The sequence below is a fragment of the Gadus chalcogrammus genome, chromosome 6 (assembly GCF_026213295.1).
Source record: "Gadus chalcogrammus isolate NIFS_2021 chromosome 6, NIFS_Gcha_1.0, whole genome shotgun sequence".
In the NCBI taxonomy this organism is placed as follows: Eukaryota; Metazoa; Chordata; class Actinopteri; order Gadiformes; family Gadidae; genus Gadus; species Gadus chalcogrammus.
Window position 1 is genome coordinate 2,010,985 of NC_079417.1, and position 16,847 is coordinate 2,027,831.

At 50.5% G+C, this 16,847-nt stretch overlaps 1 protein-coding gene across 1 annotated transcript in view; it reads right to left on the minus strand.

The window, feature by feature from the left end:
• LOC130384079 (DENN domain-containing protein 4B-like) overlaps positions 1 to 16,847 on the minus strand; it is a 33,947-nt gene that overhangs the window by 3,480 nt on the left and 13,620 nt on the right. Inside the window, exons 7-28 of the mRNA XM_056592090.1 lie at positions 16,750 to 16,816; positions 15,785 to 15,843; positions 15,074 to 15,218; positions 14,132 to 14,307; positions 12,981 to 13,081; positions 12,435 to 12,650; positions 11,875 to 12,020; positions 11,576 to 11,709; positions 10,735 to 10,849; positions 10,082 to 10,288; positions 9,471 to 9,599; positions 7,883 to 8,027; positions 7,405 to 7,560; positions 6,691 to 6,943; positions 4,927 to 5,218; positions 4,095 to 4,199; positions 3,735 to 3,910; positions 2,951 to 3,119; positions 2,410 to 2,661; positions 1,834 to 1,930; positions 1,293 to 1,458; positions 431 to 489 (exon numbers count right to left, since the gene is read on the minus strand). Of these exons, the coding sequence (XP_056448065.1) occupies positions 431 to 489; positions 1,293 to 1,458; positions 1,834 to 1,930; positions 2,410 to 2,661; positions 2,951 to 3,119; positions 3,735 to 3,910; positions 4,095 to 4,199; positions 4,927 to 5,218; positions 6,691 to 6,943; positions 7,405 to 7,560; positions 7,883 to 8,027; positions 9,471 to 9,599; positions 10,082 to 10,288; positions 10,735 to 10,849; positions 11,576 to 11,709; positions 11,875 to 12,020; positions 12,435 to 12,650; positions 12,981 to 13,081; positions 14,132 to 14,307; positions 15,074 to 15,218; positions 15,785 to 15,843; positions 16,750 to 16,816 (3,365 nt within the window). The remainder of the gene's footprint in view (positions 1 to 430; positions 490 to 1,292; positions 1,459 to 1,833; positions 1,931 to 2,409; positions 2,662 to 2,950; positions 3,120 to 3,734; positions 3,911 to 4,094; positions 4,200 to 4,926; positions 5,219 to 6,690; positions 6,944 to 7,404; positions 7,561 to 7,882; positions 8,028 to 9,470; positions 9,600 to 10,081; positions 10,289 to 10,734; positions 10,850 to 11,575; positions 11,710 to 11,874; positions 12,021 to 12,434; positions 12,651 to 12,980; positions 13,082 to 14,131; positions 14,308 to 15,073; positions 15,219 to 15,784; positions 15,844 to 16,749; positions 16,817 to 16,847) is intronic.

Consider the following 16,847-nt stretch of genomic DNA (forward strand, 5'->3'; position numbering starts at 1 on the left):
TGTTACCATCGTTATGATACCATTACAGTACTTCAGCTAGCAGACACACAGAGTACAGTTAATGTTACCATCGTTATGATAGCATTACAGTACTTCAGCTAGCAGACACACAGAGTACAGTTAATGTTACCATCGTTATGATACCATTACAGTACTTCAGCTAGCAGAGACACAGAGTACAGTTAATGTTACCATCGTTATGATACCAATACAGTACTTCAGCTAGCAGACACACAGAGTACAGTTAATGTTACCATCGTTATGATACCATTACAGTACTTCAGCTAGCAGACACACAGAGTACAGTTAATGTTACCATCGTTATGATACCATTACAGTACTTCAGCTAGCAGACACACAGAGTCCGGTTGATATTAACATCTTAATGACACCATTACAGTACTTAAGGTAGTAGACAGTTCAGTCTTACCAACGTGGTCCTTCCCCATAGCAGCTAGTGTCAGGAAAAGCATCTCTCTGTACACACTCCTGTTAACACACACACACACACACACACACACACACACACACACACACACACACACACACACACACACACACACACACACACACACACACACACACACACACACACACACACACACTAGTTCATTAAGCACTATACATTTAAAATTTAAGTAAGTAATTAGGTCAATTTATACAGCTAGATAAACCGGGTACTAAAATAAAACAATATAAACATTATTTATCACAAATCATTCAAATTATTCACATTATCATACATGTTAATCTTCACTCTCATTTCCATTCTCAGTCTCACTCTCATTGTCACAATCAGTCTCATAATCTCTCTTCTCATCATCGATCCCACTCACTCTCATCAGGACCATAGAGGGAGAGTGGGAACGATGATGAGACTGATTGTGACAATCCCTCTCCTCATCTCTCCTCTCATCCTCCTGCCCACTCCCCCTCTCATCATCTCTCTTCCCTCTCTCCCCCTCTCATCATCTCTCTTCCCTCTCTCCCCCTCTCCCTCATCTCTCTTCCCCTCTCCCTCATCATCTCTCTTCCCCTCTCTCCCCCTCACCCTCATCATCTCTCTTCCCTCTCTCCCCCTCTCCCTCTCATCATCTCTCTCCCCTCTCCCTCTCATCATCTCTCTTCCCCTCTCTCCCCCTCTCCCTCTCATCATCTCTCTTCCCCCTCTCCCTATCATCATCTCTCTTCCCTCTCTCACCCTCTCCCTTCCCTCCCTCCCTCTCTCCCTCTCATCATCTCTCTCCCCTCCCTCCCTCCCTCCCTCCCTCCCTCTCATCAGGACCACATACCTCTGGAGGCCGCGGGGCGAGGGGTGCTTGGACACGGTGTCCAGGAAGAGGGTGACGGCCTTGTGGACCTCGTTCATCCCCACCCAGCGCAGGACCTCCTCCAGGAAGGACAGGCTGAACGGGTGGTTGTGCCGGCGCCAGCTGTAGCTGCGCATGGAGGCGCCACCTAGTGGGTGGAGGAACAAAACACAACAGTCATCAGGTTCTGTGTGTGTGTGTCTCATTGTGCGTTCACCAGAGGGTGTGTTTATGGTATTGTGCACTCCAGCGGGTGTGGCTTATATGTGAGTGGGTGAGTGTGTCTTACTGTGTATTCCAAAGAGGGTGTGTGCTTATGTGTGTGCGTTTGTGAGTGAGTGAGACTTACTGTACATACCCCATAGGATGTGTGCTAATATGTTTGTGAGTGAGTGAGTGAGTGAGTGAGTGAGTGAGTGAGTGAGTGAGTGAGTGAGTGAGTGAGTGAGTGAGTGAGTGAGTGAGTGAGTGAGTGAGTGAGTGAGTGAGTGAGTGAGTGAGTGAGTGAGTGAGTGAGTCTTACTGTGTATTCTCCAGAGGATGTAGAGCGGGGGCCAGTGTTCTATGTCTGGACTCAGAGTGTCCCAGAGGAGGCGGACCCTCACCACAGCGCTGTCCGACTGCACACACACACACACACACACACACACACACACACACACACGAGGAGAAAAGATTAGTGTGTGCGTATGGGTCTGTCCGTCAGTCAGTTTGTCTCTGTGTGTATACCAGTGTCTATGTACAAGTGCGCGTGTGTCTGTTTGTGTGTGTGCGTACCAATATGTGTGTACCACTGTGAGTGTGTGCGTATTTGCGTGCCTGCAGGCTTACCAGTTTGAGTCCACCTGTTTGTGTGTGCATGCATACCAGTATTAGTGTGTGTGTGTGTGTGTGTGTGTGTGTGTGTGTGTGTGTGTGTGTGTGTGTGTGTGTGTGTGTGTGTGTGCGCGTGTGTGTGTGTGTGTGTGCGTGGCTGTGTGTGTGGCTGTGTGTGTGTGTGTGTGTGTGTCTGTGTGTCTGTGTGTGTGTGTGTGTGTGTGTGTGTGTGTGTGTGTGTGTGTGTGTGTGTGTCTGTGTGTCTGTGTGTGTGTGTGGTCACCAGTGAGAGCGTGCGGGCCAGGGGCGCCACCCAGGCGGAGGCCCTGACCAGCTGCAGCAAGTGGCTGGGCAGCCCCAGGCGCTGGAAGTACCACAGCAGGTTCCAGAACAGGATGGAGTGGCTCTCCAGCAGCTGGGCCTGGCCCAGCACGCCGTCGCCCTCGTTCTCCAGCAGGCTCTCCAGCTCCTTACGCAGGACCAGAGGGCTCAGGTAGGCCACCGTCACCTGGGGGGGTTGGGACGCACTGGAGCCCTGTGGGGGGGGGGGGGGGGGGGGGGAAGAGAGAGAGAGAGAGAGAGACAGAGACAGAGACAGAGAGACAGAGACAGAGACAGAGACAGAGACAGAGACAGAGACAGAGACAGAGACAGAGACAGACAGACAGACAGACAGACAGACAGACGTTAGGTTAGTGTTGTAATGGTAACTGGGATTCATCCCCTGTCTACCAGTAAGAACTCGCATGCAATTGGTTTCACCGTAATCCCTTTGATGACTAAAAGGTAAAGAATGTGTGTGTGTGTGTATCGGCGTGTGTTACCGTGGTGATGCGGCTGCTCTGGGAGTAGCTGCTGGTGTCAGAGCCGGTGTCGTCCCCCAGCCCGTTGCAGTGCTGCGGGGAGTCCTCCGAGCCTCCAGGGGGTGCCGCCTCTTCCTCTTCCTCCTCCTCCTCCTCATCCTCCTCCGCGTTCAGCCGGCCGCGCTCCCGGCTGAGACGAGCAGACAGACACGTCACATGGGTGAGGTCACACGGGCGGCGTCACATGTTGAGGTCACATGTTGATGACCTCACATGGGCGACGTCACATGGGCGACGTCACATGGGTGTCGTCACATGGGCGACGTCACATGGGCGACATACACTTTTCCATAGACACTGGTACACAAACACAGATGGGCAGATACATCCATGTGACATCTTCACCCATGTGACGTCACATGGGTCAGGGGGTGTGAGACATGCCAGAGGGTGAGACTGTGTTCTCCAGGGGGTGTGAGACATGCCAGAGGGTGAGACGGTGGGGTCCAGGGGGTGTGAGACATGCCAGAGGGTGAGACAGTAGGGTCCAGGGGTGTGAGACATGCCAGAGGGTGAGACGGTGTTCTCCAGGGGGTGTGAGACATGCCAGAGGGTGAGACTGTGTTCTCCAGGGGGTGTGAGTCATGCCAGAGGGTGAGACGGTGTTCCCCAGGGGGTGTGAGTCATGCCAGAGGGTGAGACGGTGTTCTCCAGGGGGTGTGAGACATGCCAGAGGGTGAGACGGTGTTCTCCAGGGGGTGTGAGTCATGCCAGAGGGTGAGACAGTGGGGTCCAGGGGTCCTACCTGCTGAGGGGGCCCGGGTCCCGGACCTCGGCGCTGAGGAAGGGCACGAAGGAGGCGGAGCAGAAGGGGCAGGACGAGTTGAGGTTGGAGTCGTCCGACGTCCAGCCGGCCATGATGTCCTCGTCGTACACCAGGGAGTTACAGGTGCGGCACAGCGAGCAGCTCGACATCTGCACCTGGAGGAGGCGGGCGCCATGGCAACGCAAGAGGGAGGAGGGAAGGGCGGGGTCAGTAGTCAAGGTAACCAGCAGTCGAAAGAGATTACAAACGTAGGAGGGCATTGCTCGAAAGGGAAGCTGATAGATGATGGTGGATTAGGATAATCTCCTATCCTGGAGCTTCACACGACGTGACGCGTACCTCTAGCCCCACCCCCTCTTGATTGGCATCCCAGGACCGGCGCAGCGGATAGGTCGGGGTCGGGGTGTCACTCAGGTCGATGTCACTGCCCACGGACAGGGAGCTCTGCAGGGACACCACGGGTCACACGTCAGAGGATCAGCCCGGAAGGAATTAAAGAACGGAGAGAGACGATCCTACTGACACAAACACTGCAACACATCTCTGTTGATTACACTCGTACGGCACCATTCGATTCTTTCAACAATTCGCACACACACACAAATTCAAATGTTGTTGGCTGTGCCTCTTAGTGGACACTCACTGATGGTTGATGCTTATACATTTACGTTCTTTTGGTTTTGTAACTGGTCTTGTAACTATGACAACCTAAATATAAGCATCAACCATCAGTGAGTGTCTACTAAGAGACACAGCCAACAACAATTTAGTGTGTGTGTGTGTGTGTGTGTGTGTGTGTGTGTGTGTGTGTGTGTGTGTGTGTGTGTGTGTGTGTGTGTGTAATAATCTTTTTGACGTTCAACATATCACTACCGAAAGAAACACAAAACAAACGCTTCATCCCTCCATCGTCTGTTCGTCCGTCCATCGATCCATCAACAACCCCCCCTCCCACCTCCCCCCCCTCCCGGTTGACCTCTGACCTCCGAGGTGGCGTTGACCAGCCTCCCCCCCCCCCCCCCCCCCCTCCAGGTTGACCTCTGACCTCCGAGGTGGCGTTGACCAGCCTCCCCTCCCCCCCCCCCCCCCCCCAGGTTGACCTCTGACCTCCAAGGTGGCGTTGACCAGCCTCCCCTCCCCCCCCCCCCCCCCCCCCAGGTTGACCTCTGACCTCCGAGGTGGCGTTGACCAGTCTGTCCTTGGCCCGCAGCAGGGTTTCGGCCACCTGGGCCTTGCGGGACTGCCTCTGCTCCGACACCCGGCGAACCCCCCCCCCGCCGCCGCCGCCCCCCCGCCGGTCGTCCACGCTGGCCGCGCGCCGCACCGAGGAGCGGTGCCGCGTGGGGGTCAGCAGCTGCTGCAGCTTGCCCGCCAGCCCCCCCCGGGTGGGCGACGCCACGTTGTTGGAGTTCTCGTCCAGGTTCCGCGCCCGCCCCCCGCTGGGCCCCCGGGACGCCCCCGACCTGCAGGGTGAACGGGTGAATGTTTCAGGGTGAACGGGCGCTCTTTTATAACCTGGGGCGACCCAAGAGTGGGGTACGATACGGGCCTCACATTCACCCGTTCATACACACACATCAAGGGGGACGGATTCTACCACTGGGCGTGAGGGTGATTAGTCGCAAGGGGCCGTATACTGAAAATCTGCCTCTTCTGACATCACAAGTGGGCGTGTCCACCTGTATGTTTGAAGGCGTGTTGCCGTCATACATACTTTGATATTTCGAGATTCTCCTCCTCTTGACATTTAAAGCAACAATCTGGTACAGAAAAAACGTCATTTGATTATGGATCACGCAGAAGTTAATTTGATCTCGGGTAATCGGTGGTGCTCGGTGACTAGCTGCTGCTTGAGGTCCCCTCTGATGTCAGCCGGGGTCGTTCTACTCTGCATGTGATTATCTGGTTGATGCGCTTCAGTCTGTGTATTCTATGCTTAGACAGAAGGGGAAACCAGAGGTGAGTCGGCCCCAAGTCTCATGACTAACTCTCTCCAACAGGAACAGCAATTGTTTAGCCAACATCAACATCATTTAAATTAGCCAAATTCTCACCAAATAGTTTCCGCCTGACATTTATGCCATTTATGCAATTTATTTCCAGCTACATTAGCATCTATGACCTTAGTGTCTGCTACCTTGTCAATGTTTATTAGCTTCCCCCATTTACAATCGTTGCCAATATGCAAGCATGAGGTTTCTCTTTAATTATAATAATAATAATAGGTAGGTCAGAGAATTGATTTTAAAATCATGTTGCTAACCTATAAATCCCTACATGGTTTAGGCCCAAAATATTTAACTGATATGCTTCCACTACATAAGTCTTCTAGACCACTAAGATCCTCTGAGACCAATCTGTTAATTATCCCAAGAGTAAACACGAAACAGGGGAAAGCAGGATTTAGTTACTATGCAACAAATAGCTGGAATAAACTCCCAGAGGATTTAAGACTTGCCCCAACTCTGAGCACCTTTAAAACAAGACTGAAGACTTTTATGTTTGCTTTAGCTTATGTTTGCACTTTCTAAAAAGCTTTTTTAACTTTGCCTTTATTTTCTATGTTAATACTAAAATGCCTTTTTTACTTTCTATTCAACCCATTTCTTTGCATATGTTTTCTTTTACTTTTCTATTATTTTATTTTATTGTATGACAATGTTTATATGTGAAGCACTTTGAGTCTGCCTTGTGTATGAAAAGTGCTATATAAATAAAGTTGCCTTGCCTTGCCTAATAATAATAATAATAATAATAATAATGCAAATCTTTATTTATGGAGCAATTTTATCCAACAAAGGGGCTCAAAGTGCCTCAGAGCATCTAATAACGTAACAACAAAGTGCATCAGAGGGAGCCAAACTCCTAAAGTCACAGACGGACCCTAATCCAGCGCTCTCATTGGTCGGCAGGTGTTCCCCCCTCCCCCCCTCACCTGCCGTCCCTCTCGGCGCTCGGCCAGCTGCCGTCGGCCGCGTCGGCGGGCTCCGTCTCCGAGCTGTCCTTGTAGAAGGTGGACAGACACACCTGGCTGCGCTGCACCAACACGCCAGCAGGGGGCAGCAGCAGCGACGGAGAGGGGCCCGCGGACGAGGCCTCGCGGCCCCGCGGAGGCTTCCTGGAGCTGGGGTCGCTGACGCCGTTGGTCCCCGTCCCCGGGGGCCCCGACAGCCGGCAGGGGCCGGACTCTGGGGGGAGGGGGGGAGGGGGAGAGGAGAGGGGGCGGGGTTAGTTAGAACCTCAGAGGGTCGTCATGACGACCAGCAGGGTCGGTCGGTACCAAACTGTTAATGTTTTCGAGATCCTCCTTCCTCTGACATTTAAAGCAACAATCTGGTAAAAAAACTAAAAACGATATTTAATTATGGATTCATGCTAAAGTTCATTGAATCTCTGGCGGCAATCGGTGGAATCTGAAGGAGCTCCGATCCGGAAAGAACCTCGGTAATTCACTTAATTGATTTATCGCCGGACGTGAGCGTCTTGCAGCAGTCAGCCGACGGTTCGAGCGGTTCGCCCCGCAAAAATGTCAAGCAGGATCACAATGAGATTGGATTTAAATATCAGGACTCAAATGAGATTATCACCGGATAAATCAGGACACGGAAGGGAAGGGGGGGGGATCAGGCGAGAGCGCCGGGGCACTCACTCTCTGCCGCGGCCTTCATGCCGTTAAGACTGTTGCTCTTCACCAGAGGGCCGGTCAGGGACTCGTGGCTGGAGCTGTCACTCAAACCACTCCAGCTGTTCTGGCGAATCAGGCTGTACGGTGGGCGTGGCCTTTGGAGGGAGTCCATTGTGACGTCTGTGATAAAGAAAACACCAGAAAAGAAAACATCTTCAGTCTTTCTTGAAGAAATGTAAATAGGCTCCACCAGTACCAGACTGTGGTTGTTCTGGGAAGCTCCCAGTTTTTCACCAGTAGAAGACTGTGGTTGCACTGGGCAGTTCCCAGTGTACACCAGTAGAAGACTGTGGTTGTACTGGGCAGTTCCCAGTGTACACCAGTAGAAGACTGTGGTTGCACTGGGCAGTTCCCAGTGTCCTGAACTGATGAATATTTGCACCATTATCCATGTTTTCTACTAATAACAACGCCCAACATTTTCTGATGACATCCTGCTGACCTGCTTCTGAGCCCAGTGAGTTGCTCTTCTGCTGTCGTTTGATTGGCCGCCTGAACTGGGCCACAGCCAATAGGACGTTGCGCAGCTTCGCCCAGCGCAGACGTCCGCCCTGATTGGTGGAGGGCCACTTGCTCTCTAACACTGCCTAGAGAGAGAGAGAGAGAAAGAGAGAGAGAGAGAGAGAGACAGAGAGAGAGAGAGAGAGAGAGAGAGAGAGAGAGAGAGAGAGAGAGAGAGAGAGAGAGAGAGAGAGAGAGAGAGAGAGAGAGAGAGAGAGAGAGAGAAAGAGAGCGACAGCGAGATAGAATTTACAAAAACAACCACCAAATCATGAACGCCCAAATGCAGGACCACTTGATCAGAGCAGCATGTTGTAGTGGCCTCAGAGGGCCAGACCATAATATTCTCATTAGGTCTGGAGTGTCTGTCGAGGGGCGTCGTCAGTCCGATCCTAACCCGATTGGACTGGCTCCAGCCATTCCGATCATGACATCAGTGTTTCAGATGTAAACTCCTTCAGCGAATGTTACTGATGGACTTCCCACTTTCAAATAAAACTAATTACAAAGCAGCGTAAACATTGTTATATCAGTTAAGTCGTTGGGGAAATGCCCAAAATGGCGGTGGCTGGTTCACTCTGGTTCAATGATTGGGAGACATATTCTTGTTGTTGTGTGGGCGTACTTTGTAGTGAAAATGTACTTCATTGTAATGTGTCTTACCATTTTGTAGCAAGCGTATTTGATACCTGGTTGTAGTAGGCGTATTTGATCAGTGTTGTAGTAAGGATATTTGATCAGTGTTGTAGTAAGGGTATTTGATACATTGTTGTAGTAAGCGTATTTGATCAGTGTTGTAGTAAGCGTATTTGATCAGTGTTGTAGTAAGGGTATTTGATCAGTGTTGTAGTAAGGGTATTTGATACATTGTTGTAGTAAGCGTATTTGATCAGTGTTGTAGTAAGGGTATTTGATACCTTGTTGTAGTAACGGTAGGTAACACCTTGTCGTAGTAAGCTTATGTGATACATTGTTGTAGTAAGCCTATTTGATATCTTGTTGTAGCAAGCGCTTTGATTCCTTGTTGTAATCAGTGTATTTGATACCTTGTTGTAGTGTATTTGATACCTTGTTGTAGTGTATGTGATACCTTGTTGTAGTGTATGTGTTACCTTGTTATAATAAGTGTATTTGATACATTGTTGTGTATGTGATACCTTGTTATAGTGTATTTCATAACTTGTTTTAGGAAGTGTATTTGATACCTTGTTGTAGTGTACTTGATACCTCGGTGTAGTACCCGTATGTGAGGGTGTATTTGATACCTTGTTGTAGTAGGCGTATGTGATGGTGTTTGATACCTCGGTGTAGTAGGTGTATGTGAGGGTGTATTTGATACCTCGGTGTAGTAGGCGTATGTGATGGTGTATTTGATACCTCGGTGTAGTAGGCGTATGTGATGGTGTATTTGATACCTCGGTGTAGTAGGTGTATGTGAGGGTGTATTTGATACCTTGTTGTAGTAGGCCCATGTGATGGTGTATTTGATACCTTGTTGTAGTAGGCCCATGTGATGGTGTATTTGATACCTTGTTGTAGTAGGCCCATGTGATGGTGTTGGGGGTGACTCCAGCCTTCTTCATCTCCAGTAGAACTCTGACGGCCAGGACCGGCTGTCCGTACTGACCGCAGAGCTGCATCAAGATGCGGTAACACACCTGCAACACACACGTAAATATTCATATTTGTGTGTCACAGAAGACGTACAGCATCGTAAAGTTATTCGAGAGAAGGAATATAAGAATATGCAAAGGCCTACTAAACATGTATTATTGACAAAAACGATATCCATTAATGTATTTATTAGTGCTGTCAAGCGATTAAAATATTTAATCGTGATTAATCGCAAGTAATCTCGATTAATCGCACATCTTTTTTAAAATTGGTTTGCGTTAACGCCGTTAATAACGCGTTTAACTGACAGCACTAGTATTTATATGTTAAATCGAAAGGCTGATGGTTAAATTAGTTACCACTATCATTGGTGTATCACAGCCAAACATAATCACACCCTACATCAGAGACCTCGTGTTCGCGGTGCTCCGGTGTGAACGGCCGTTCACAGACTCTGAGGTCTAACGCTGTAAACAGACGGAGGCGGCCGCTGCTGACGTAGCGCGGTCGCCGTGGGGACCCTCACCTCGTCGGGCAGCACCACCTTGCAGTTCTCCATGTGCTTCAGCACGTCGTAGGCCGTGTGCAGCGCGCGCACCTTGGCGCCCTCGGCCCGCACGAAGGTGGGCAGGTAGAGGAACCACAGCCCGTAGCAGTGCCCCAGCAGGCACTTGGACCACATGTCGGGCACCGTCGAGTACTTCTGGGCCCGCTTCTGGGCCACCTTGATCTCCTGGGAGGGGGGGGGAGGGGGGGGGGCAGAGGGGGGGCGGTTAGGGTCAGGGGTGCAGGCTAACACGGCCGTCCTGCACATCGGAATTAGATTATTTGTTTTAATATTTTTTATGACAATTTATTTATACATTTTTTTATTTTTATTTCTTATTGTTATAATTTTTGCAATCAATTAATTTTTATTTTTTTAATTATTATTTTATTTCTATTTTATTTATTTGTATAATTTCTTTATATTTTTTATTATTATTTATTATTATAATTTTCTGATTATAAGACTTTATTTTCATCCCGAAGGAGATTGAGAATTCTGCATTCAACCAATCTAAATTCAGGGTTGGATAATTCTAAAGTCTCCCATTCAGGGTGGGAAGGCTCATCTGCATGTAGGGCAGCACAACCTGTCATCACAAGGACAGAGTGAACGACGAGCCAATCCTGTACCTGTTTGGTCCTTCTGGGGGCGGGGCTACTGGGCGCGCTCCGATTGGCCGGGATGCGGAGCTGGTCCTGTGGCCGGTCGAACAGCTCGGTCCTCAGAACGGGGAAGGTCTCGTAACTATGACAACATGAATATGAGCATCAACCATCAGTTACTGTCCACTCAGAGACACATCCAACCACGCATGAATGAGTATGGTTCTGTGTGTGTGTGTGTGTGTGTGCGCGCGCGTGTGTATGGTTCTATGTGTGTATGTGTGGTTCTGTGTGTGTGTGTGGTTCTATGTGTGTGTGTGGTTCTATGTGTGTGTGTGTGGTTCAATACGTGTGTGGTTCTATGTTTTAGTGTGGTTTCATGTTTGTGTGTGTGTGGTTCTATACGTGTGCGTGTGTGGTTCTATGTGTGTGTGTGGTTCTATATGTGTGTGTGCGTGGTTTTATGCGTGCGTGGTTCTATGTGTGTGTGTGGTTCTATGTGTGTGTGTGGTTCTATGTGTGTGTGTGTGGTTCTATACGCGCGTGTGTGGTTCTATACGCGTGTGTGTGTGGTTCTATACGCGTGTGTGTGGTTCTATACGCGCGTGTGTGTGTGGTTCTATACGCGTGTGTGTGTGGTTCTATACGTGTGTGTGTGTGTGTGTGGTTCTATACGTGTGTGTGTGTGTGTGGTTCTATACGCGTGTGTGTGTGCTTCTATACGTGTGTGTGGTTCTATGTGTGTGTGTGCTTCTATGTGTGTGTGTGTGGTTCAATACGTGTGTGTGTGGTTCTATACACGTGTGTGTGTGGTTCTATACGTGTGTGTGTGTGTGGTTCTATACGTGTGTGTGTGGTTCTATGTCACCTGTAGAGGGCTGGGCACTCGGACCCGTCCGCCTGCTGGGGCTCCTCGGGGGGCATGATGAACACGGTGTGCTCCCCCCCGTGGGACTCATCCAGGTCGATCAGACGCACCTCCTCCGGCCGCTCCACGTCCACCTGAGACACACCGCCACCAGGGGGCACTAGTGAGACCACCTTCTTTAACTAGCTAGGTAATAACAGACAACTAGAGAGTTGGCAACCAAATGAACGACCAGTCAGCAAATCAAAAGCTGCATGAGACTCAAGACTCCATTGGTCAGAGTTCACCTAGACTCTGACCTTCTGGACGCACTCGTCGAAGAACTCCAGGCAGACGTGGCCGTCGCTGACGAAGGAGCACTCCTCGATGAAATGGGTGAACATCTGGGTCCGCGTCAGCTGGATGTAGAACTTCTGCTGGGTCCGGTCCCGCGACTTCAGGAACCCTGCAGGGCGGAACATCATAACAACAATGTTCCCGTCATCATTTCTTCAATGATTTAGTTACATCTGAAATCTATGACTATAAATTTTGACGAGATGGATGAACTTTCACTGCGTGATTGCAAAATGGGCAACTTTACGTTTTCTTCTTTGGCGTTTTACGTGCTTTGGATTTATGTACATTACCAATGCCAATAGAGCACTTTGAATTGGAGAGAGAGCGAGAGAAAGCCAGAATGCCTCAGACAGACAGAGAATCTATTGAGCGCAAACAAACAGTCCCTCTCTCCCCTCTCTCTATCCCCCCCCTCCTCTCCCCCCTCTCCCTCTCTCTCCTATCCCCTGCCTCTCTCTCCCTTCTCTCCCCCCTTCCCATCCTCCAACCCGGAGGCCGGTGTTGCCCCCCCCCCACGCACCCTGCAGGTTGAAGAGGGAGCTGCAGTCGTAGGTGCTGTCGGAGGGGGCCTGGGTGATGGGCAGCAGGAAGCTGCGGTACCCCCGCAGCACGGCGCTCATGAAGTGCAGGAAGGCCTCCTGGATCTCCAGCTCCAGCTGCTTCTGCCGCCGGTAGATCTGGTCGTAGTCCGTGAGCAGGAACTCCAACGTCGCCTCCTCCTGGCCCGGAGTGCAGACTGCAGCCAGGGGGGGGCGACAGAGAGCAGAGGGTCAGTGAGGAAAACACACTGGGGGGGGAGGCCATGGGGGTGAAAGGTCGTGGCGGGGGTTAAAGGTCAAAGGTCGTAGCCGGGATGGGCGGTGAAAGGTCGTGGCGGGCTGACCAGGGTTGAAAGGTCGTAGTGGGGGCCGAAAGGTCGAAACGGGGGGTCAAAAATCGTATCGGGGGTCAAAGGTCGTAGCGGGGGTGGGGGCCAGGGGATGGGCCAGTGGTTAGGGGGTTTGACTTCCATCCAAAAGGATCTGGGTTACATGATGATTTTTGACCTCCGGTGTAGGTCACTCACTCTGTTCCAGGGTCTTGTGCAGGTTGGTCAGGGAGTTGAAGAGAATCTTGCCGGGCTTCCTGGGAAAGGATCGCCACGACAACGGTTTCTTGTCCTCCGTTCTGATGGACAAGAGGAGGAGGGGAGAGAGCCGGGGTTAGGGACGCAGCATTACGCAGTCATGTGCTCCTAGACAGACATCAATGCTGAAGTAGAGTTGACCGTAAACATAGTGCTCACTTTGAAATACATCACATTACAGCAGCAAGAAATACTCAACGTAGTTTCATCTGTACCACCCTGGCTGTGTACTAGGGAACAAGGACCAGCAATAAGGGGACCAGGGGTGCGTCAACCAGCAACTTGGGGCCAGGGGTGTGTGTGGACCAGGAGGGTTTAGGTCTACCATGTGGGGACCAGGGGTGTGTAAAGCTACCATGTGGGGACAAGGGGTGTGTAAAGCTACCATGTGGGGACTAGGAGTGTGTAAAGCTACCATGTTGGGACCAGGAGTGTGTAAAGCTACCATGTGGGGACCAGGGGTGTGTAAAGCTACCATGTGTGGACCAGGGGTGTGTAAAGCTACCATGTGTGGACCAGGGGTTGGTTAAAGCTACCATGTGGGGACCAGGGGTGTGTAAAGCTACCATGTGGGGACCAGGGGTGTGTAATGCTACCATGTGGGGACCAGGGGTGTGTAAAGCTACCATGTGGGGACCAGGGGTGTGTAAAGCTACCATGTGGGGACCAGGGGTGTGTAAAGCTACCATGTGGGGACCAGGGGTGTGTAAACCACGGTTGTGTAAACCGGCAGTGTTTAAACCAGCTTTATGTGAACCAGCGGTGGGTAAACCTGCTATGTGGGGACAAGCTTTGTGGGGACCAGCTTTGTGGGGACCAGCTTTGCGGGGACCAGCTTTGCGGGGACCAGGGTTGCGGGGACCAGGGTTGTGGGGACCAGCTTTGTGGGGACCAGCTTTGTGGGGACCAGGGTTGTGGGGACCAGCTTTGTGGGGACCAGGGTTGTGGGGACCAGCTTTGTGGGGACCAGCGTTGTGGGGACCAGCATTGTGGGGACCAGCATTGTGGGGACCAGCATTGTGGGGACCAGGTTTGTGAGGCACAGGGTTGTGGGTACCAGCGTTGTGGGGACCAGGTTTGTGGGGACTCACTGGAAGATGGTGTTGGTGTCCAGGTCCACACAGACCACGTCGGGGGGCGGGTCGTGCTGGTCGAAGTAGCTGGAGTGGACGCCCACGATGAAGGGCATGGGCGCCAGCAGCACGTCGGCCATCTGGAGCGGACACAGGGGGATGTAGGGGCACGGCCAGCGCAGCGGGAAGGTCATCTGGAGGACACACAGCGGACCCTTCATCATGTTATACAGAGGCACCGACATCATCATCATCATCACGTCATTGTTATTATAGACACGATCTTCATCATCATCACCTTCATCATATTATACAGAGGCAAAGACATCATCATCATCTTCATCATAACATCTAGAAGCACACCCATCATCATCATCATCATCATCATCTTCGACATTTTATCCAGAGGCACAAACACCACATCATCATCATCTTCATCATTATTATACAGACATGATCTTCATCATGGTCACCTTCCTCATTATTATCCAGAGGCACCAACATCATCATCATCTTCATCATGTTATACAGACACACAGTGTGTGTGTGTGTGTGTGTGTGTTATACAGACACAGTGTTTGTGTGTGTATGTGTGCGGTGATGTGTGTATGTGTGCATGTCTCAGTGTGTGTGTATGTGTGTTGGTGGTGTGTGCCTTAGTGTGTGTGCGTGTGTGTCTCAGTGTGTATGTGTGTTGGTTGGTCTGTGCCTTAGTGTGTGTGCGTGTGTGTCTCAGTGTGCATGAGGTCGGGTGGCGTGTGTATTTGGGCGTGTCTTAGTGTGTGTGTGTCTTAGTGTGTGTGTCTGTGTGAGTGTTTTGTGTGTGTCTGTGGTCCGGTGGTGTGTGTATTTAGGCGTGTCTTTTTGTGTGTGTGTGAAAGTTTTGTGTGTGCCTTAGTATGTGCGTGCATGCGTGCGTGCGTGTCTACGGGTGGTGTGGTCGGGCGGGGCTGTCCTTACGGAGACCAGCGCCTCGCTGACGGATGTCAGCACGTCGGGCCGCAGCGAGTGCAGCAGCAGCTTGTGCTCGGTGAGCGCGGCCAGCAGCAGGATGCAGGCGTTCTCCGGGCCCAGGTTCTGGAGCAGCTTCAGGAAGCTGGCCCCGCTGGGGGGGGGGGAGAGATGGGAGAGAGAGGGGGGGGGGGAGAGAGAGAGAGAGAGAGATTTAGCAGGTTCATACCGGAGAACATTTCATAACAACACGTTATCTGTCCGTCATACATTATGTTTTATACTATGGTACACCAGGTCTATCCATCCATCTCCATCAGTGGTATATATCATGTATTTTACTTCCTGGGTTGCTCTGTACACATGAACAGATAAGAAAGTATTTTTTTGTGTAAAACTAAAAAAAATCAAAAATATTCTTTGTTAGGCTGACCTCATCTTTAAACAAAAGCTGCAATACAGCTGGAGCACCCATGACATCTTCTACATTTACTCCAAGTATTGTACTGAACTCGTGTTCATGTTGTGTTTCATGCAGTCCCAGAGCGCGCACAGACGCAGTGAGGTGACATGCACCCTGAGCACACGCAACACAAGACCGCACGACACACACACACTCTGCAACGCACACACACATGTGACACGCTACTGGCTAAGTCTCTGGTCGCACATGGATGTGGTCAGGCTGCTGACTAAAACTGAGGAGGACGTCTCTCTCACCTGAGGGGGAGGGGGGTGGAGACGGGCTGACACAGCAGGAGGTTATCATACGGAGAGAGCTGGGGGGGGGCGAGAGAGAGAGAGAGAGAGAGAGAGAGAGAGAGAGAGAGAGAGAGAGAGAGAGAGAGAGAGAGAGACACAGAGAGAGAGAGAGAGAGAGACACAGAGAGAGAGACACAGAGAGAGAGAGAGAGAGAGAGAGAGAGAGAGAGAGAGAGAAATCAATATTCAGTTAACAAACTATTTTAACAAATTATTAAATTAGGATGATTAAACTGATTCTGTTCAGGATAGAAAATGAGTTAACACCCAGGTTTATAGTGGATTATTTTGATCACTTAAGGGACAGGGTGAGGTAGAGTAAATCGCAGAAGAAGAACCTGTCTACCCATTAAATCACTTCCTGCTCATTGTGGTTAAAGCTGATTGGAAAGAATCTGGAAGTGAGTGATTTCATTGGTCCGTTTTTACCCAAGTCAACGTTTCCTGTTGCGAGTTAAAGGGCCGCCGTCGGCTACCGTTTGGTTGCCCTGGTTACACATGTAAACAATACAACGTATTCATAATAAAACAGCGGTAAATCGCTGAGTCACAAAATTCTACCTCACACAAAATGCTACCCTCACACGTCCTAAATAAAGGTTATTATTGGTGAATCAAACACTGCACGCATCACACAGCGCTCCAAAAGTCCCCTCCTAATTATGTGCAGTATAATAAACAACATATTCTCATCACCATGTCAGAGAAATAACTAAATGGATCTTAGACTTACACTCATACTGTACATATTTCACCAACGCTACGCATCCGACTTCAAACATACCATGAAGGCATGTGTTTTCATAAGTATGTTGATAGTGACCTAGTTGGGCCGCGGCTGGGAGCCACCAATGGCTCCCGAGCCACAGATTGAGAACCATAGGCCTGGTACACTAGTGTGTGTGTGTGTCAGTGTGTCTCACCTGAACCAAGATGCGCGGTCGCTGTGGCGACGGAAACGGAACGTTGTGCATGAAGCTGGATATATGTCTAGAGAGAGAGAGAGAGAAAGAGCGAGAGA